Raw genomic sequence first — 22,878 nt, forward strand, 5'->3', positions numbered from 1 at the left:
CATGAGAGCTACACATTCCAAAAAAGTTTGGACAGGTAGCAATAAGAGGGCGGAAAAGTTAAATGTACATATAAGGAACAGCTAGAGGACCAATGCAACTTATTAGGTCAATTTGCAACATGATTGGGTATAAAAAGAGCCTCTCAGAGTGGCAGTGTCTCTCAAAAGTCAAGATTGTCAGAGGATCACCAATTCCCCCAATGCTGCGGCGAAAAATAGTGGAGCAATATCAGAAAGGAGTTTCTCAGAGAAATATTGCAAAGAGTTATCATCATCTACAGTGCATAATATCATCCAAAGATTCAGAGAATCTGGAACAATCTCTGTGCGTAAGGGTCAAAGCCGGAAAACCATACTGGATGCCCGTGATCTTCGGTCCCTTAGACGACACTGCATCACATACAGGAATGCTACTGTAATGGAAATTACAACATGGGCTCAGGAATACTTCCAGAAAACATTGTCTGTGAACACAATCCACGTGCCATTCGCCATTGCCGGCTGAAACTCTATAGGTCAAAAAAGAAGCCATATCTAAACATGATCCAGAAGATCAGGCGTTTTCTCTGGGCCAAGGCTCATTTAAAATGTGTGATGAGTGGCAAAGTGGAAAACTGTTGTGTGGTGAGACGAATCAAAATTTGAAATTCTTTTTGGAAAACTGGGACACCATGTCATCCGGACTAAAGAGGAAAAGGACAACTCAAGTTGTTATCAGCGCTCAGTTCAGAAACCTGCATCTCTGATGGTATGGGGTTGCATGAGTGTGTGTGGCATGGGCAGCTTACACATCTGGAAAGGCACCATCAATGCTGAAAGGTATATCCAAGTTCCAGAACATATGCTCCCATCCAGACGTCGTTTCTTTCAGGGAAGACCTTGCATTTTCCAACATGACAATGCCAGACCACATACTGCATCAATTACAACATCATGGCTGCGTAGAAGGATCCGGGTACTGAAGTGGCCAGCCTGCAGTCCAGATCTTTCACTCATAGAAAACATTTGGCGCATCATAAAGAGGAAGATGCGACAAAGAGGACCTAAGACGGTTAAGCAACTATAAGCCTGTATTAGACAAGAATGGGACAACATTCCTGTTCCTAAACTTGAGCAACTTGTCTCCTGAGACCCCAGACGTTTGCAGACTGTTATAAAAAGAAGAGGGAATGCCACATAGTGGTAAACATGGCCCTGTCCCAACTTTTTTGAGATGTGTTGATGCCATGAAATTTAAAATCAACTTATTTTTCCCTTAAAATTATACATTTTCTCAGTTTAAACATTTGATATCATCTATGTTGTATTCTGAATAAAATATTGAAATTTGAAACTTCCACATCATTGCATTCTGTTTTTATTGACAATTTGTACAAATTGTATACTTCACATGAACAACATCTCACAAAGGCGCTCTGAATTTGCCTATTTATCCTGTGCTTGATTTTTTTTTTCAATGCCACTGCATTAGATGTGCTGTTTCACTGCTTGAGCATGAACAGAGCAGCCTGTGGTTTTGTGTAGGGCTGTATTGTAACTAATAGTGGGGGAAATAGCGCTATCTTTTTATGTAACCCATCTCTTTGGGCTTCTGCTTTTTTCAGTCTTACTGAATGAGTGGTTTCTGTCCTCTGAATAGACCTATGTGCTTGTATGACATAATAGCTCATCATGTGCCATTGTTTGTTTTTGTGTTGGAAACTTAGGAAAGATATAGTTATGAGCTTCAGATCATGTTAAGACATGATCATCATTAATCACGATCAGTGAATGGGGTTCAAAATCATTTTCCTCCCACAGATGTATAATCACCTAGTTTTAATCTGAGTTCATCATGCATAATTGTGTACATCCTCACGTTTTCATGTTGGTTAAGAATAGGGTTAGAGTGGATGTCACATCCTCTCTTATGACTCTTTATTTGTATATATAAACACAAGAGGATACTTTTATTATTCTGTTTCTTTATGTGTGCATGTATTTAATTGCAGAATCAGGGTTATAAGGATCTTAAGCATTGTTCCTGGCCTTTATATTGATGTCAGTGTTTTGTCATATCAAGTGTAATCCCATAACTACCTATTAGGGTCAGAAATTCACTTTTGTAGATAACAAATTTGTGCACACCGAAAGCTCTGTATATTTCTGCAGAATTAGGATGTTTTACCAGATTTCATTTGTGCCTTTTTATATTCTGTTTCAGCAAATTATATGTTTAAAAACATTGTTTTACTTGAGATTACAAACCTTTTGAAATTCTTTTGGGTTGTTTGAGCTGGATTTCTATCTAATTCTGGCCTCTTCTTTGTATTTATCTCTTATTCTGTATCGCTCTGCTCTACTCTCTCTCTCTCTCTCTGTCTTCTTTCTTCCATTGTGCTCATTCAATGCTTCCCTTTATGAAGAGGCATCTAATGAGGTCTGTTGGTGCTGAATAGCAACACTAAACATACTTGTAGACCGTCAATGGTTTGCTTTCAGAATCTGAAACTTATGTTGAACCATCAAGGCCTACATGGCAAACAGAACATTTAAGCATCCATTTGTTTGTGCATTAGCATTTCATTCAGTTGAGTTGTGCTTGATCATATCAAATAAACTATATTTCATTGTACGTTTGTGCCAAGAACACCAGCCTGTCAAATTCTGTAAATGTTTCAGTTTGTACACATTACTGAAAAACAATAGACTTTTTGTGTTGAAAATGATAGTCCACAACATGAACAAACAATGAATTATAAATTACACTATTTATTAATCTTTATCAAAGTTAGTTAATAAAAATACAGTTGCTCATTGTTTGTTCATGTTAGTTCACAGTGCATTAACTAATGTTAACAAACACAACTTGTGATTTTAATAATGCATTAGTAAATGCTGAAATTAACATTAACTAAGATTAATAAATGCTGCAGAAGTATTGTTCATTCTTAGCTCATGTTCACTATGCTAATTAACCTTATTGTAAAGTGTTCCAATGTAATATTTTTATTTTACTTGTATTAGTATCACTACTGTTATTGATAAAGTTTAAATGAAGTTTTACATTTTTAGATCTTACTTATTTAGTTGCTTTAAATTATTATAAAACAGCACTTTGTCAGTCCTTGAGATACACAGTAGTGTATCTCCAACAGCCCCCATCACAGCAGGACAACCAGTGTGTTATCAGCTCATCCAGGCTTATGAAGGAAATAGAGCTGAACTTCACACCCATACAGAGTTCAGCCCTCCGTACAGCTGATCTGATAGCTGAGCATAACGCACTTCTTTGTTGTTGGTGCAGACATCTCTTTGACAGTCTTGCTTGAGCGAGGAGAAGGAATGGATATAGTAGAGGTGCTGACGTAGTTGTGAGGGGAGGGAGTGTCAAGAGCTGTTAATTCGGCTGTACTTCAACAGCACGAATGACCAAAACACTTCCACTGCCACATAGTGACAACCACAGTCTCCTGAGTTCTGTCTAATGTTATTAGTAATTATTTTCTTTTGTAGCTAGCTACAGGATCTTGGTTTCTGCCAAGGTCACCTGTCTGTTAAGCTGTCTGCTGTTGTCCATTAGGGTCTTTGTTTTGAGTACAGCTTGTGCATTAATATAAGGACTGTGCAAATATGATAAGATCTGATTTATGTGAATACTTTCAATAGTCTTCTCCACTAGATGTCACCCTCTTATTTACTTTGCGCAGTGTCACAACTGTCACTCATTCAGTGCTTATGGCGAATTCAGGCGCAAAGACAAGAAAGATGACAAGAACAAAGCAATATGCGCGAATTGCAATGCTCAGGTAAAATTCTATAGTATTACTAAAAATCTGGGGAAGCATTTGACATCACGTGTAAAGGTGCCATAATTTCCGCAATGAATGAATGAATGAATGAATGAATGAATGGCAGATGGTGAGATGCTGTTTTGTTTACACAAGCAGAGAGCCACTTCATTAGCATTTTATTGTTTAATTTGACAAAACTACCATCATATCACACACACAGCAGCTGCAAAATAACATTTCAAAATAAGTTTAGTTTCACGTGAAGAAACTGTCAAAGTATATAACTATTTAGCAGTTTAAGACTCAGTGTAACAACAATACTACTACTACTACTACTAATAATAATAATAATGAAAATAAATATTAATAAATCATTTTAAATTTTAAAAGTAAACCTCTGTTGTGCAGCACTTTGTTTGCCAAAAAATACGTTTTTCATTTGATTAGGATAAATTATATAATTTTATGCCTTAATCTGATTACCAGAAAAATAAATAAGAACGTTTTATATTGCCTGTGATGAGTGGGGCAGGGCCGAACGCCGTGGGAACGGAGCGAGGACGGTGGAGTAATTTGGAAATGAGCGACACCTGCTCCACTCACTCTGGGTCTCGAGTCCCACGGAGGAGATTGGAAGGATACAAAAGAGGAGCGACGACAGTGAAGGACGAGAGAGGAGCAGGCCTGGGCTTTATTTTGTGTTTTGGTTTTGTTTGTGCGTGGCAGTTGTCCGTGAGGGGCTGTCGCGCTGTTTTGTGTTTATTTTGTTATTAAAGTTTTCATTTTAATGTCCGCCGGTTACCGCCTCCTCCTTCCTGTGATTGTGAAGTTTTTATATTGTTACACTGGTGCCAAAACCCGGTAGGAAGGAGGGACGTGCTGCCGATTCGTTCACGCACAACCAGTAAAGGTCCCGTAATGACACGTGACATCAGGGTGTGACCGTGTAATGTACGAATCGAAAACGCTAGGCACGTTAACTTTCACTTAAACTGGTGAATGATCTCGGCTTCAGTGCTGAAAGTGAGGAACTACCTGATCTCTGCTTTATTACAGTTTGCGCACATTTTTTCGCTGCGAATGTTGATCTACCTTCAAAACTCCTGGTAAAAGAGTTGCACGATAACGTGCATCATCACTAAGACACACCCTTTATGGCATTAGTTCTGGCTTTTGTTCACACAGTGCTCATTCCGGGACTGAACCCAGAAATGTAACTATGTCCCCAACCTGGGTTCGATCCCGGAATCAATCCCGGGACATGTTTGCTTTCACACAGAAGGCAATCCAGTAATTTTCCGGGTCCAATGTGCAGTGTGAAAGTGGCTTTAGATAGGCTATCTAAAAATGGAACCATGCTGGCGTCCATGCCGTGCCTTTTTACCAGTATTTGTTCAGACCACACACTTGCTTTGGACACCCCAGCAACTTGATGGATTAGAGAAAGTTGCCTTTGACGCACACACTACACTCATGCACACTCAGCTGACTTCAGATTTCCTGCATTGTTAAGCACCTGCTGTCGTGAAAGCAGTATGCGTGTGTTTGATAAGAGGAAATGCTCTTTGCTGGATATCAGCTGTAGTTGTTCTGCCTGCATCAGGGTTCTGTTCTGTTTTTTTTTTTTTGGCAAGGATTGTCCACATTCCTTTCTCACTGTGTCAAAACAGCCCCCGCTTCGCCCTGAGGGCATTCTTGAGTGTATATTCTAAGTAGTTGGAAAGTTTCCTCTGACCTCTAAGTGTAGGCTTGTGTACCATGTTATTGTGAGGGAAAAGGAAATGCTTGGGTTGTCATAGTTGGACCCAGTTGATACTGCTTGACTTTCAGTGGCTTTCTTGTCAGTCTACTTGCACAGCAACACTGGGTGATATTGCAGTTCTACTCAATACCAATAAGCTCATAATTATTTTAATGTTATGCAGATAATAACATTCTACACTATTTTGCCTAAATGAATGAAAAATAAAACACACAAAAAATATATAATTTTGAATGCCATTAAAGTTGATTTGCCACTACAATTAAAATGCATTTTTGAGATTTCAAATCTAAATTAAATATATATAAATCTGTAAAGCTGTAACAGTTATTTATTTCCTCTTTTTTTTCTTTTGTTCTTTTATTAACACATCATAGCAGCTGGGTTATTAGGTTATTTGGCTGCTATTACATTAAGAGCTGCTGCTTCTGAATGTAATGCGGATCTGACACGCATACTCATAGTTTAATTCATGCTTTTATATGAAATGATACAGGGTAGAGTGCACTGCCTCATTTGTGGATTCAATTAAAGAGCACATTTTTTACCGACATGTGGTCTGAACATTCACCTGACCGCCGTTCACTGTTGTTCTACTGAAGCTCCATCGTCACCTGTACCGTTTCTGCACTCGTTTGAGGTGGTGTGTGCGTCCACTTCAAAAGACATTTGACGACATCTGCGTTAACTCGCTAATTTTGACATCGCTAATATATATATTTCACCTTATGGGAAATGTGCAGAAATTAACAAACCAGAAAAAAGTAACAGGGTTTTACCATTGTCTTCTTTAAAATACTTTGGAGTAATATGTAAATACCATGTACAATTGATATAACTATTTAGTACCAAGCTATCAGTGTACTATCAGATACGGTCATTGTTCAGTGATACTGCCATAGTACTTTTTTGTAAAGGGTTAATTTTCAGAAAATGAAGTTTCTTCTTTTCCCCAGGGTGTTTCTTCAGCAGCTGTTTGTGTTTTTTTTCTGAAAAAACTGTTTATTAGTGACGTCATTATCAAAATCCACAAGCTGTTTAATGCGTTGCAGGGCTGGTTAATTTGAAGAGCTTTAGAGCAACACAGCAACATTTATTGTACTTACAAGTAATGAGATTGTTTTTATTTGTTAGTTTTTTTTTTTCCACAGAGGATAAATGTGTTCGGTGCTGTTGATATATTAGAGCTGTTGTCTGAAGGTTTTAAATAGCCCGTAGACAGTTCTGCAGCCCAGTGAACCACAGTGATCTCTGTGAGGACAGCGTGCGTGTGGACGGTGCTGTGTGTTCTCCCTCTTATATAAATAGGAAGGTGATGGGGTCGGGATCAGGGCAGCGCTGATAAGCCCTCTCAAATTTATGCATGTTTAAATATGGATGCGGTTAAATAGTGGTCACACAGGTCACAGAAAGGATAGTGATGTTTTTGGTATTTTTAAACGATGCCTCACTCTAATTTGAAATTTGAATTATCTCACTATTATTGTTGGTTGTGTATTCTTGTATAACTTTTCAGCCCTGGTGTCAAACAGTAAACACGTTACATCAGTTACATTATGTTGCTGTGATTTTTGTTTTGATGTAAGTGATTTAGTTCCTCGTGGCTTGTGCATGTTGTTTTGATAGAGATCATGCCTGCAGTAATCGGTCCCATGAGCTCTCTGAAGATCTTAACAGCTCCCCTGATGTGTTTTTAGTCCACCGTTGTATTATGAATAATCTCACTCCTTTACCTAGCCAATACCATCTATTAGAGATGCTAGTGTTGGTGCAACAACTCACATGAAGCCCAGGAATTCCCAAACTTTTTTTTAATATCCTGTGAAAGTGCTGGTAAAGTGGATTTACTTATTGTAGAGATAACTAGCTAATATTAGACATCATTTAATCTCCAAAAGTGTAGATTTAGTCGCATATGCGAGTGCTTTACTCGCAGTGTAGAGGGTTGCTAAAAAAAAAAATAAAATACCTTGACTGTGCAGTAATGGAAGAGCCAGTCAAAAGTGTAGTGGGAGGCATTTATATTGCGCAGGATGAGAAGACTTCTCATTTCAGGCGTTTCTCAAAAGAAATTAAAGCAGGGAAAGTGTCTGGTGATACATGTGTTGTTCACTATCCGTGCTTCTTATAGTGCTGTGCTGCTGTGGTGTGACTTTCTATTTATCCTGCAGTATCGTAGGCGTTTTCTCTGTTCGGATTCCACTTAGCCACATCTGATGTCCCTCAGGCCCTTTTTACCGGTGACTCAGGGAGCCACTCTACTACTTGAGAACAGCTGTGGTGCAACATTATTCTTATATTACAGATGGGCTCGAATCTCCCTCAAGCACCGACCTGAGACCAGATTATCTAATAAAAGCCTTTGAACTCAAAATCCTCCCAAAATATGAAGCTAATGTAGAGTGCATAGCCATTACTTAATCTTGGTGGTGGTGCGGTGGAAGGTATGATAATAATAATAATAATAATAATAATGGCTCAGCACATGGAGAGCCGACATATGTTTATTACTTGCATCCATGTCTGGTCTTGTTGACTTCATCCCAGCTGTTGTTCTTTGACTCGTGGAAAATCACAGAGAATGCTCACAAAGCTGGCATCAACGAGCAAACCAGCATAGAAGCAAAACTAGATTCCTGTTTGAGTTGACATAATGATCGATAGTGGTTGTTGGAAATGAAACAAAGTTAACTAGAGTTCAATATCATGCAAATAAGAGACCTGATAGTTTCAGCAATGCATGGCCGGTAAGACTTTTGTTAGACTTACCTACATTATTTATTTTTACATACAGTCTTTCATAATTGTCTTCAGGAGTATTTCAGTTTGAACACTGATTACCTCAACAGACAGTGTTCACCCTGTGCCCTGCGGTCTCACTGGCCTGGATAAATTCCTCCCATTTGGACAGGCCTAATGAGGACGCTGTTCCTGTGAGGATCTAGGACAGGCTTATTTTACCAGCTACATCAATCTGGAATGATCCTGGTAACACACCACCAAAGAAATCGCAGTGCAGAGGTTTTCATGGAGTTGTATCTTATTTATAGATATTTTCCCCCTTTTTATAGCAATTTTTATAGTTTTGGTTTTTGTATGTTCTCTCGTCTCGATTATCTTAAGTTGTAATATTTCACAATATTGCTGTTTTTACTGTATATTTGTTCAAATAAATGCATAAAATGCTACTTTGAAAAACTTAACAAAATAAAATATGGCAACGAACCTTTGAACAGTGGTAGATTAAAAAAAAATGCAGTTTGTCTAGGGCTAAAATATTGCAGGAAATGTAGACTATAAAAAATATGCAAAGGTGAACTTGATTCAGAACCTTTGTTTTTCATAGGAAACAAATATTTATCCCAGTTAGACATTCATGCAGAAAGAGATTTTGCTTTCATAACAGGGCTTTCAGGATGCAAGATGCTAAAAAGAAAAGTCAATAGTAATAAAATTGACTCTTAAAATTAAAATGTAATTTGTCATCTGTAACATCCTGTGTTATAGCTTAATTTTGAAACAAGGAAGGTAGTATATATTTTAGATATATATATTTAGACGATGAAACAGTCTAATAATAGTATAATAATACACGACCACGTGTTTGAACCTGTGATTGAGAATCTTCATTTTGGAAAATTTTATTATTATTACAGCAATGAACTATCAAGGAAAATCTGATTCCCCATGACATGATCCCTTTTAAAATGGGACATGGCACCAAAAAAGTTTGAACATCGCTGTCTTAGCAAGGGATGTTCAGGCGCTGTTGGACTGATTAGCAAAGTAGTATGAATTGAAGACGACAACCAGGGGAATGAGCACATATCCGTTAAACATCTCTGTCTCATTAGTGTGTTCTGACAGATACATGCCTCCTCTCTCCTGCTATTCACTGTTTGTCTGTCCAGGTGTGACTGAGTCTGTTTAGACCTATGTAATAGTTTATTTTGGTGTTGATTTGAGATTGAAGCAGAAGCTGAAATGATCGATCATGCTCCTGTGTATTTGCTTTCAGCCGTTAACGAGAAAACAGAGGAAGGAATGAAGCAAAAGAAAGCACAGAGAGATAATAGTTCGAATTACAGGGGGTAATTATAAATCCCCCCCCCCCAAAGGGACAGAAATATCAGTTTTGGGGGGGTCCAAACGAAAATGAATTAAAAATGAATGAAAAAATGGAAACTAGGTGGGTAAAAGATTGTGGTTAACTGAAATAAAAATGAAAATGAGGCATATATTACAAAAAAAAAGAAAAGATAACTAACTAAAACTGTAATGTGTGTTTGGCAAAAATAACTAAAATAAAAAAAAATTCTAGAGTAAATGTCCTTAGTTTTGTCTTTGTCAAGGTCTTGCATTTTTTTAACGCTATTTAAAACACGCAGCGTATTCGTACAGCTGCATTTCCTTTCTCTGCTCTCCCTCCGTCTCTCTGTAGCCCCTTTCACACTGCACGTCGGACCCGGCAAATTGCCGGAACATTGCCGGGTCGCCTTCTGTGTGAAAGCAAAAATGACCCTGGATTGATTCTGGCATTGAACCCGGGTCGGGGACCTAGTAACATTGCCTGGTTCAACCTGGGACGAGCACTGTGTGAACAAAAGCCAGATCTAATGCCGTGTCGAAGTGATGACGCGCGACTCTTTTACCGTCTGTTTTGAAGGAAGATCAACGTTCGCGTACAAAAAATATGTGCAAACTGTAATGAAGCAGAGATCAGTTTGTTCCTCACTTTCCGCGCTGACGCCGAGATCGTTCGCTTGCTTCAGTGAAAGTATAACGTGCCTAACGTTTTCGACTCGTACATTACACGTCACGCTCTGATTTCACGTGTCGTTACGGGACCTTTACGGGTTGTGTGTGAAAGCACGCACATATTCCGGGTAATCACTGGCAGTGTGAAAGTGCAAAATCTAGCGACCCGGGAACAATTGCCGGAACACTTTACCCGTGTATTTGCTGGAATGGCAGTGTGAAAGGGGCTTGTCACTCATGCGTCTCTCACATGCACGCGCACACACACACACACACACACACACCAGTGATGCGCGGGTCAATGTATAAACAACCCGCACCCGACCAACGTTTTCAACTAACCCGCCCGCTACTCGGACCGCAAAACAAGAAAAAGAAAATATTGTACCCGACCCGCTTCTTGATCCGCATTTTTTAAAAGTAGGAAATGCTTCGCCCCTTTATATTAATTTAATTACTTAAATAGGCTATAGCCTACAGGATAATAAGCGTTATGACCGCACACATAAAGCTTGCCACAAAGAACCAGTTAAAGTAATGATTATGAATGTGTCTAAATTAGCAAGGAGAAATGTAATTGTTTAGTAATAAACTGGTGTTTTTTTGTGTCGCTGCTAAGATGAAGTTGTCGATGCGGACTCGCCATGAACGCCAGAGAGAAATGCACATTTCATATGGATTACATAATCAGAGAGTAGATTATGAGCAGTTATCAGAATATTTTCGTTTAAAAGTAGACATTTCAAGCCTTCTGTTATATATTGCCTACGTATATTTCTTTTTAAACCCACCGACTAAAAGATTAAGACACTACCTGACCCAAAATATCACCCAAAGTTTCTACAGCTTTTTTCTTAGCTATTTCAGAATCTGGGAAAATTACTGGGGCTAACTTGTTACTGCAGTCGGTAGAGCGATATGAATGTGTGTGATGTACGGCATGATAAATGCTCGTCACTTCTGCTGCCGAAACTTTTTCAGCCTGTGGGTCATTTGGTGGATAGGAAAGATATAAAGAGCAGAATAGGGTATGTTTAAATTTGGCAGCCTAAGACGATCTGAAGCAGGCGGTTTCTGGTGAGAAAATAGTTTGGATTGCACATCAGGAGGAGGCGGGCTTACAGTATTATGGAAGAATTGCAGGTCCTTAGTTAAATAGTGGGTGTGGTCATATCTTCATAACTGGCTGGATTCTTATCATTAGACAAAGCAAGTACCGTATTTTTCGGACTATAAGTCGCACCTAAGTATAAATCGCATCAGTCCAAAAATATGTCATGACGAGGGAAAAAACATATAAGTCGCACTGGACTATAAGTCGCATTTATTTAGAACCAAGAACCAAGAGAAAACATTACCGTCTACAGCCCCCTCTCGCGGCTGTAGACGGTAATGTTTTCTCTTGGTTCATTTCTCTTGGTTAATTTCTCTTGGTTCATGTCGAATTAAATTTGATAAATAAGTCGCACCTGACTATATATCGCAGGACCAGCCAAACTATGAAAAGACTTATAGTCCGGAAAATACAGTTTTTACCACATTTCATACACAGTGGTAATTTAGATTGCTCTACAGATATAACAAATATTTTTTTTTTAAATCATAAAAAGGTTAATAAGAAATATATAAAAAATAAAAACAGAAGTTTTGTGTTTTATGTGCTTTTGTACAGATCTTTTAGCAAATTAAAAGGATTTATTTTTTATTTTAAAAGAAATATCTTATGCTAACCAATTATTTGTTGAAAATTTGTTTTGTTTTGTTTTCTACTGTTTGTGTGTTGTAATAAAATGTAATTTATTCCTATGATGTCGAAGGTGAATTTTCAGCAGCCATTACTCCAGTCTTCAGTATCACATGATCGTAATTCTGATGTACTGGTTTGCTCAAGTAACATTTCTTCTTATTGTTATTATAAAAACAGCTAAAAACGGTTGCTGCTATAATGTTGTGAAATATTTAGAAAATTTTTGCAGGATTCTTTGATGAATATAAAGTTCAAATGGACAGTGCTGAAATAGAATCCTTTGGTAAGGTTAAAAGGTATTTTACTGTCTCTTTTGATCAGTTTGATGCATACAATTATGAATAAAAGTATTAATTTATTTAACAAAAAAAAAAAACCAAAGCTTTGAACAGTTTATATAGTAGAGAGTGGCTAAATCTGTTTTCATCTTTGAGGATGTGTGAGATCAGCTGTGTGCTACCCAGTGCCTCATGATACGACTTGCCTTTTTTACACCTCCTCTAAGGCATTTAATACCCTTCTCAGCTGATGTGGTTTATCTGTGTCTCAGTCCTGGGTGTCACCAGCATAATTACAGTCATTTTCTGTATGGGTGAGAACAAAGGATCGGTACTTTGTTATAGTAGATATATTAGAGTCAAACCCAGCTGCTTAAATACATACATAAAATAAATCAAGAGGGCAGTACTAAACAAATGTCAGGAGGTGAACTTTAAACGTGAAATTAAAGGAAACTGCAAAAATAATGACTGTGTTCAAATGGTTTCCCAGACACTCCCCCTTTTTCCACTGGTGGAGCAAAGAGGTAGTCCCAGTCTTTATTGAAAATTAGTTTATGAAGCTTTACAATTATCATTAACCTTATTTAAGTGTTGCCAAATATTGCACCATTATCTGACTTGAAGTCAGGTGATGCATTTGTGTTGATATGGTGTTAGCAGGCCTGTTCTCGCTATTCGCTCATTGGACAGTCCTCAACCCCATGACAAGGGACGTTAAGTGTGTGGGCAGAGCGTTTGCAGTTTGTTTGTTTTGTGCCAATCTTCTCTGTGATGGTTGGAATAAAAGAGAGACCAAATTGTTGACCATTGTCGTGAAATATGTTTAAATATGTTTAATTAACTTTACTGGAAAGGAACACTGTGGCATTAATGTCAAAAAAAGGCTGAGAAAGGAACAAATAAATGAGATGTTAGGGATTTACCAATAATCCTTTGCAGTACTCAGACTGGGATTTCTAGATGGTTACCCATAATCATTTGCACTACTCGTTCAGTCTAAGGTCTTGTTTAGTGTACTAATCTTAAGGTAGTATGTGAATGTGTTGTGTTTCTAATATTAGTATTCATATTTGTAATATGGAAATATGTTATTTTGGATTCATCTGAAATTCGTCTGTTATCCATAGTCTAAATTGCGCATTTAGACTCAGATGTCCCATTTTTTACCCATAATCCTCTGCTCTACTCATTTGGTTTGGGGACATGGACAGCCATTTCATTAATATTGCCTTCTTATTTTCTATTTTCTTTGTGATATTCTGAATTGACAATAACATTATAATGTTGCTTAATTTTTTTTAAAGCTAATTAAATATTTTTGTATATTGCAACAACACATTTAAATGTAATAAAAATGCACACACAGTTTTTGTCTCTGTTTAATTTGATGCTTTTTCATCTTTTAGTTGGCTTTGTTGGGAATGGACCTTCTATCTGCCTTAGTGACGAGATTACAGGACCGATTTCGGCACCAAGTTGGTACAGGTAGGAATATTATTATCTGAAATGTGTAACAATTTCTGTGTCAGATTTTATTACCTCAAAAAATAAGGATCGTTGTGTGACAATTTATTTTCATGTTATAGTTTATCTAAACAGCATTTTGAAGATTTGTTTTTTTTATTACTTTTTAAGCAGCGGGGCTTAAATGAAGAGACACAAGTTTCTGCAGAAAGTTTGAGTTTGCTGACAGAGTGTTATACTTTAAGTGCTAAAACTGTCAGCATACACTAAAACCCTCTGAGAAGCTGCTTCTAAAAATTAATCCGCTTTGAATGCATCGCTGCTGCAGTCATCGAACGCTGCTTTTGTTACAAATTCACTGAATCAGCATGAATTCATCAATGAATTTCATGGCAATCACGGTCACTCTTCAGATTGTCTGCTGTGAGAAATATACCCGTTATTACATAATCTGAAGGTCTCATCATTTGAAGTTTCCAACTGGTTTAGAGAAATGTACCATTAGTAAACTAATTTGAAGGTCTCATTATTTGAAGTTCCAACTAATTGACTGAAAATAAGTTTGCACATCCCTAATATCTAATCTTTGTTCTGCACATCTCCAGTTTTACCGAGCTTGATAGATCGGTTAGGTGATGCCAAAGATCAAGTCAGAGACCATGATCAAACCCTTCTGCTGAAGATCATGGAGCTGGCAGCTACACCTCAGGTAGTATTTGTCTTAATGTAGCCTAAATATTAATTCCAGGATGTTCAGTTCATTGTAAAGCTAACACTGCTGTCCTGTTGTGTGAACATCTCTTCATTTTACCTTTGTTTTAAAATATCATGACAGCCTAAACAATATTCATAATGTAAGATCTGAACAACCTGCTCCATTAAGAAGTACCCTTGCAAGGCGCCTTTGTGGCATTTTAAATAGGATTTCATTTAGTAAATGAATTGAACTCTTAGCTCCATGAAAAGCTGGTGGGAGGTCTCATAATGAGATTAGCTGCCATTTAATTGTATTAGACTGAAGGTATTACATTTGGTTTGTCTTCACAGTACATATGGGACCGAATGTTGGGGGGGTTCAAACACAAAAACAACCGGACCAGAGAGGGAGTGTGTCTCTGTCTCATCTCAACTCTGAACACGTAAGTCTAATTGTCCTTTCAGTCTGGATATTGTAACTTTCATGCAACATAAAATACAACTTACATTGACTTCTGTTTCAAATTTCCACTTGTAGTTGAATGTCTATGCTGAATATAGATATTAAGTTATTAAAAATGAAGCAGCACTTTCTTCTAGGATAACCCATTAAAGCTCAACTTGGCTGAACCCTGTCGCTATTGCTTCCGTTTTTCAGATACGGTGCCCAAGGCTTAACCCTGAGCAAAATTGTACCACATATATGTAATCTACTCGGAGACCCCACAAGTCAGGTATGTGCATTTGTCTTGATATAAGACACTCAAGCTTAAACTCTAATCTGCATGACATGGCTTTTTTACAGAACAATGGATGAAGGTAGCAACATTACACAAAGCTATAGTGACCTCTGGTGGTGGGTTTGGATGTGGAGTTGGTGGAAATACAGTATAACAAGTATACATTTGTTTTTATTAAGTGAAGATAGATTTTACAGTATGAATGAATATTGTTAACAGATGCAGTGGAAAGCATTTCAAATGGCAGCTTAAACGTTAAAAAGCAGTGTAATCGCTTTGTATTTAAGGTGTTTGCATTTGTATGTCCTCCTAAAACATTTCTTATCATTGCTAATAGATTTTATTATAAGCTTATATATGATCATTTTTAAACGTTTTTAATTGAGTGGATTATCCAATTATCTGCCCAGGTTCGGGATGCGGCCATGAACTGCCTTGTGGAAATATACAGACATGTTGGAGAGAAGGTTAGGATTGACCTCAGTAAAAAAGGACTGCCGCAATCGAGGTAAGCTCTTCCCTTTTTTATTAACTCTCTGTCAATTCACAGACAGTGCATCAGCATTACTCTCTTCTAATTTATATGGATTTCTGTTTAATTTTGAACTCATGTTGTTTTGAATGTTTTCCCCCTCTAGATATACACTGCATCTGTTAATTTACTTCTATCAGGCATTGATAAATTTAGACCGATATTTTCCCACTAGTAAGTGTTTCTAAACAGAGTGAAAACATTCATGAACCAGTCTCTGTTAGTGCTGTAATGATTCTTAGTGGATATTCATTCAGGTCGTTAGGTCTTAATTTCCCTGTAGACCCAGAATCAGTCTCTGACTTCTAACTTGAAACTAATGTACTTTTAGCGGCTAACATTGTGCTTACAGCACATCGCCTATGTTATTCAGCTGAAACCTACTGAATTTGTGATTTAGCATTTAGATAAGTATGGCATTCATAGTGCACCTCTAAGATGTTTTACTCTATGGGCTTGAGCCTGCAAAAGGAAGCGTCCAGCCATGATACTGCACAGCAAGAGTTGACTAAAGTTCATGGAGAGGAGGAAGGCATGTCAGCATTTGCTTGTGGTCTGAATGTGGTTGTAACATCTGTTAGATGTCCCTCCCACTTAAATCTGTGCATGTCTCCAGGGGACCATGCAGGCATCTGTTTCTCTGATCTTCTCAGTGGTTATAGTTTTAAGACTTTTGAGGGCAGGCTCAATTGGAACATGCCTGGGGAAAACAGTTTGCGGTGACTTCGGACACAACGTCACACAAACAAAGTATGTGTACTGCAGCTTCAGTATATTTGAGTTAATTCACCAGATCTTATCAATACAATCATTTGGCTCATCCAAAAATATTGTAAGCTAATGCTAATTCATTTCCATTTGCGAAAGCTGCACTCATTTGATTTATGAGATTAATATAATTTCCGTGCTGCCTTCTCAGTTGGCTTAATGCGCATCTGTGCCCAAATTCTTTGGGACTGGATCAAATGCTGTTACTAAAAATGATAGCCACACAATTAAAATGGCCCTTGGAGGGATCTATGAAAGAATCAAACTCTCATTGCTTTCTCACTAAATCACACATTTAGCATACATTAAGCTTGTACCACAAAGTTTTAATTTTCCAAATGTTCAGTATCCATTTTGAGTCTAAAGCACACTGACAGCCTGACAGTTTTTCAGTGCTGCTGTTTTTCACAGACTGCCATGGATATATCTGCAAAATTCATTCAAACTCTTAATTCAGAGGCACACAGTCAGTCTGCATGGGAGAAGTGAATAGAGGAAGAAATCTCTTTTTGAACACTATAGTGCATAAGGGTTTAGCGAGCAGAATTTCCCTTCTTTCAAACTGCAGTAAAAGGCATCCCGTCTCATTTGCAATTCAAAATTCTGTTGTGGGACACTTTGTAAAGCAGAAATGATGGACTTGTGGGATTAAACGTTTGCATTTGGCAGTGGTTATCATCAGGGATGTCCTTATTTAAAATGAAATCCTACCAGCATGATTGTTAGAAACACCATCCTCTTAAACATTAATATTACAAGGCTTTACTTACTTGTCCTAGTTAGAATTTAATGACTTTGGCTGTAAGAGAACTATTCACAGTGTTGCTTTTTTTATTCAGTATCACAAAATGCATGTTTTGAGCCTTCAATTTATCACTCAGCCCCTTTTTATAACCTAAAATGATTCTTTGCCACACTGTAAGGCAGAGAAATGTGGCAGCCCGTCCAGATTCAGCATGGTAGAATCCCCTCACAGGAAGCTAAGAACCTGATGATGAATCGGCTTTAATGCGCAGGGCTCTGGGGATCTGCCTCTGACTCGTACAGACAATCTTCTGAGAGGGATGTAAAGGATGAAGGATTCGCAGAGGGTTTTACAAGATGAAAACATCCACAGCTTTGTGAATCCGCAGTGGGAGGAGTTTTAGAGAGCAGTGCTACATGGTTCAGTTTCACAGGGTTTGCCGTCATTTGAGGATGCTTAAATGTTTCCAAAATTGTTGCTTCATTAGTGTACTATAATTAAAATCATTATTTTTTTCCTTTGATTCGCTTACAATGTTTCTTTCATTGAATAATAGTATTGTACTCAACTATTTCTTTGTTTTTTGTACTGTACCTTTAAGACCTGAAAATGACCTCTGTTATGATTGGCTAACCTCTTTGCACATATATTGCACTAACTTCTAGACTTGCAGGTTTGCTTTGGAGTCTAATAAAGTTGTTGCAAAGCTTGCATTACACTGACAGGATCACAAACCATCCATGCTGAAATGTGACACATCAACTGTTACATCACAACCAGTCTCGCTCAGCCAGACTTATGGCTAACGGCAAAAAGTCTGGTCCTCATTGTAGCTTGTTCTGGCCTTGAACCGCACATTTAGAGCACCTAACTGACATGTTAAGCAACCAAGTACTTTACTGTCTGTTGTGTCCATAGTTTATGAGTTAGGTCATCATGTCATTATGTCCAAAGCTAATAGTCTAAGCATTTGTTAAATAGTAGTGTAGTCAGGTGGTATCTCTGGACAAAGGGAGTGACCGAATGAAAGGTATTTCCATTTCATAGCACTTACCCTGCTAGGTGAGAGCATTTTTGTCAGATTTGCAACACCTGTTTCTGAGGATTGTTTTCTGTGCACCGAGTCACAATTCCAGGAGTTACATTTTTTTAAAGGTCTAGTTGTTTTTTTTCTGTAACTGAGCAAACTTTTTATTATTATTTTTTTAACAGGTTGAATGTAATTTTCAGCAGATTTGATGAAGTCCAAAGATCTGGGAACATGATCCTCTCCTCGGGTTCAGGTAGGATTTATATATTTAGAAATTCCAAGAATTCAAATGTCTAAACTAATTTTAAACATCATAGTTTGGGTGTTCACCCTGGCTGTGTTCCTACATCATCCTAACCTCATAAGTGACCCATTTGGAACAGTCTACAAAGACACCATGTTGTGGATTTTTTTTTTAATTAGATTGAACTGCTATTTTAATCTATACTTTTGGAGATTGATGAATTATTTAAACATTTATCTTGCATCATCCACCATCTTGGATGGATTTTATTTAATGAGCTTATCACAGTGCGTTATGGGATTGCCTTTTCTGTGAAGGATACATGTGATGCTACTTTAGTCCAAGCTAAGATATCTAAATACATTTCATGTCAGAAGCATGTATTTTGTCGGATGAACCCTTTAGTTTTCTTAATCACAACATTTGCAGATCTATGAGACTATGAAACATGTTTGTTTGAAATACAGAATTAGGGAGGTTTGAGGTTTCCCCATAATATAGTCCCAAGTCAATATCTGCCTAGGAAATCGCCTAGTGTTAATCTGGATCGCTATTTTTACTCGTTGTGAATACGCAGGCCACAATAAGTAATTAGGTGGGGTTTTTTTTTTTTTTTTGATCACTTTTACTCAGGCCATGCTAGCTGGCAACAAAGGATTCCATTCATTGTGCTAAGCTAAGCTAACGCCGACCCAGTCAAACTAAAACAATGCATGCACTGACACAAAAATGCATTTGCCCACCTATCTAAATGTAGGAAATAATGTGAATAAGCCCTATTTCAAAAAACGGTGGAGTGTTCCTTTAATGTGATCCTTGGTTCACACTGCTTCATATAAAGTAATTTGTCATGAATCTTATTGCCGTATTAGAACTGTGAGAGTTTTACAAAAGATAATCAGTGGTCTGAGTGTGCTTTTGACAGACACTGTGATGAGAAGCCTTAATCAGAGATTTCCAAGTTATGTTGGTTACTGTCTGATTACCAGAAGATGTTTTGGAGGTATTTTAGTGGATCTTTTTCCTTTTTCCCCACCTCATACTGGAGCTCTGGAGTTGTGATTTTAGATATAGTACTTATATATATTTTGTTGGCGATTAAGTCTAGAGTTAGATTTGGTAAATTATATATAAATGCCTCTGTCATCTTCTTGTAGATGCAGCACTTGCAGCACAGCTCCTTTTTTTAAAAAGTGCTGTCTCTGCACAAATATTAATAGCATTATATAATAGGAAATGTCTTTCATTTGCATTGGTGATATTTTGTGTAAATCTGTTGTGTGAGGGCCACAGTATCCGGAGTCTTTTTCCCATGTCAAACTCTGTGAACATAAACTCAGATAAGTTTAAGGGAAAGCAAAGTAAATGACAAGCAAATGGCCCCAGATCAACTGTTTGTACATCACATTCAGTCTCTACAGGGGAAATGCTTTCTATGTCCTTTATTTAAAAGAGTTGGGTGGCTTTTGTCTTTGGTGAAGTCACAAGACCACAGTAGCAGGAAGGGAAAGGGAGGGAGAGGCGGAGACCCAAGAGAGAGACTGTAGCTAGAGCTTCGTTGTATTTTTCAGTCTCTGTGTGAATTGAAGAGACGCTTGCTCTAAGACAACCGGAGAAGGTAAGGACTAGAATGGAATGGCGGCTTTAATGTCAGGGACGAATAAAAGCAGTGCTGGACACCAGCAGCCTTAAACCTCCAGCTGCTGTTCTGCCAAAGGAACAGCAAATTTTTTTGTGTTTGTTTTTGTGTTTACAAATGGTAACGCTTCTGAGATTTAAATATTCGTGGTTTTGCTTCACCCATTTTTACAGTCTCTTTAGCTGGATTTCAAAGCATTTTGACACGGAAAGGCAGTGTATCCGTTTATAGATGTTGTCGTTTTGGAAATATAAAACATCTAATATCTCAGATTGTCATGAATTCAGATGTGTATAAACTAGATAAGATATCTCACACCTAAATTGCGACTGCGTTTTTGCAGTCTGTTACAATTTGTCATGTTGTTGCAATGCATTCAGTAAATATAACTGCATTTCGGATGTGAATTTGCTTTTTTTTTGCTCATCTAAAGCAATGTAGGAGTGACTTAGTATTTTCTTAAGTATTTTTTAACATACGTTAAAAAATACGTTTGAGGCGTTTGTGTATGAGTCTGGGCGTTCATGTCTTACAGCACTGTTATGTAAACATGTTGCTTGGGTTCTAAGCTTTTTTGTGCTGACATGTTATGCTTCGTCATCGTCTCAGTCCAATCAGCAGCTAAAGAAAGTTGTCTGGCGCAGGTACTGTGGCTATGAAGGTGAGCACTGATTTTGACAGGAGTTTTCACAGGCCTGTAAGCATCCCATGTTCCTGTGGTAAACAAATGACATTGTTTCTGGATTAAAACATAGATTATCTTCAGTCGTATGTGAAAATCTGATTTAGGAGCCGGGGAAGCACTTTGTTCAAAGTTAGCAGGTCATGCAGAAAGATTATATCCTCCTTCCCATCTCCGGTTGAAATGGCACATCTCTCAAACTCAGAACTTCAGTGGCAAGGAGATTAAGGCCCGTTCCAGGGGTTTGTCCTCTTGAAAGGACATCACTCACTTCTGAGAGCAGCAGGAGTAAATAAATATCTCCACATGGCCCTTCTGAATAAATCCATATTTTGTGGTCATTTTTAGCTCTGTGAAGAATTATCATTAAAAGAGGCTGACTTACTCTGTTTCATTGTAGAATTGAGAAATATGTAACTTGTACAGATGTGTTGCCTAGAAATTGTGCTGTTATAGTAGATGGTGACTATGGATAGATATAGACCAACAAATATTTTTATTTCTGTTGTTTGCTCACCCTGATATTGTTATAAAGCTGTGTGACACTTTAAATGGATAGTTCACCCAAAATGAAAATTCTGTCATCAATTACTCACTCTCATGTCATTCTAAACCATGTCGTGGTACTCTCGAATGCACGTCGAAGAATGACACCGAAGAGACGAAAATAGGCGTGTTCACATTAAAAACGTTTCCAATAAAATGTTGATAATGTATTGCGAAATGACCGCATTATCATTAACCAATGTTATGCGACTAAAACGTAATTGAATCCTCTCACGATAAGTAGAACCACATATGGTCACACATGAACGTAGAACCACATATGGTCAACAATCATTCTTTTATAAAGCAGCGAACCTTTGGAATATTCTTCCAAACGAAATTATCTCATGCACAAACTATAGTACATTTACACACCTGACCAAACAGTGGTTATTATTAAAGCAAACCTGTACGCACTGAATTGACTGTGATATGAACGATGTGAATTCCGAGTGAGTGAGTGAGTGAGTGAGTGAGTGAGTGAGTGATAGATTCCTGAAGTGGAGTGTGTTTTTATGATGTGAGTGAAGTAATGATTTTATGTATTATTCTGTATATATTTTATGAACTTTTGTACGTAGGGCCTATAACATCTACCTGTCCAGGGACTGCGGGTGGAAATTAGCATTTTTGCTATAACCTGGCACATGACATCTCTTCTTTTTAGACTAATGTTTTTTTTGTGCATTGTCCCTGATCAAATAAAAATAAAATAACAAAATAACAAATAAGTCATGGCAATGTATGGGATTTTGATGGATTTTGCCTTCACTAACAATTATATTTAATCGAAGGAGGCATATGCGTGTATCTTGACAGAAGCAGTGCAGAGAGTAGCTTCTGGGACGTGCCGTTGCATGACTGGTAATATAAGCGTTAAAATTAGAGTGGCCGCGATCAGCCCTGGGTTCCATTTCGGAGCTGTAAAGCACTGCAGATATGCGCAGTGTAAATAATCTAAGCATTAATGGCAGGGAAAGCCCCTTATACTTGAGAGCAGCCACATAATGAAGTGTTTCTTGGAGGTTATAGAACATTGAAGGATGATCATATGACTTTTTACGTATGCCATGTGACCTGTTAATGCGAAAAATTTTCCATTGCAGTTTTGTAAATTATTCCTTTTTCGCATTGCCTGAAAATTACCTCATGCAAGCGTTAAAAGTTTTTTGCGATTTATATGGGCTTTTTTGCCAAATTGACACGTTTCCATTAGGCGTATTTTCAATTTCAATTTGCACAATTTGAAGGGTAATGGAAACACGCCTTTGTTGAATAAAGTCGTTATTTACATTTTTTTTTTTTGCGCATAAAATGTATTCTCGTAGATTCACAACACTAACGTTGTACCACTGATGTCACATGGGCTATTTTAACAATGTCCCTACTACCTTTCTGGGCCTTATATGTGGTAGTTGCTTTGCTGTCTATGGAGGGTCAGAAAGCTTTCAGATTTCATCAAAAATATCTT

General features: G+C 37.7%; 1 protein-coding gene and 1 non-coding gene across 31 annotated transcripts in view; one reads left to right on the plus strand and one right to left on the minus strand.

The window, feature by feature from the left end:
- The window catches only part of LOC132095410 (CLIP-associating protein 1-A-like), a 70,391-nt gene that overhangs the window by 11,390 nt on the left and 36,123 nt on the right, over nt 1-22,878 (plus strand). For 29 of the 30 annotated variants that reach the window (XM_059500348.1, XM_059500347.1, XM_059500353.1 and 26 more), the window contains 6 exons: nt 13,728-13,806; nt 14,391-14,494; nt 14,833-14,924; nt 15,140-15,215; nt 15,632-15,729; nt 18,479-18,549. In XM_059500348.1, coding sequence (XP_059356331.1) covers nt 13,728-13,806; nt 14,391-14,494; nt 14,833-14,924; nt 15,140-15,215; nt 15,632-15,729; nt 18,479-18,549 — 520 coding nt within the window. Of the gene's footprint in view, nt 1-13,727; nt 13,807-14,390; nt 14,495-14,832; nt 14,925-15,139; nt 15,216-15,631; nt 15,730-18,478; nt 18,550-20,040; nt 20,159-22,878 lie in introns of those variants that run through there. The other variant, XM_059500367.1, reaches the window with a different exon arrangement.
- On the minus strand, nt 12,912-13,036 carry LOC132095686 (U4atac minor spliceosomal RNA). Its single transcript, XR_009422475.1, has one exon. It is a non-coding gene; the product is annotated as a U4atac minor spliceosomal RNA (small nuclear RNA).

Source organism: Carassius carassius, chromosome 19 (assembly GCF_963082965.1).
Source record: "Carassius carassius chromosome 19, fCarCar2.1, whole genome shotgun sequence".
NCBI classification, from domain to species: domain Eukaryota; kingdom Metazoa; phylum Chordata; class Actinopteri; order Cypriniformes; family Cyprinidae; genus Carassius; species Carassius carassius.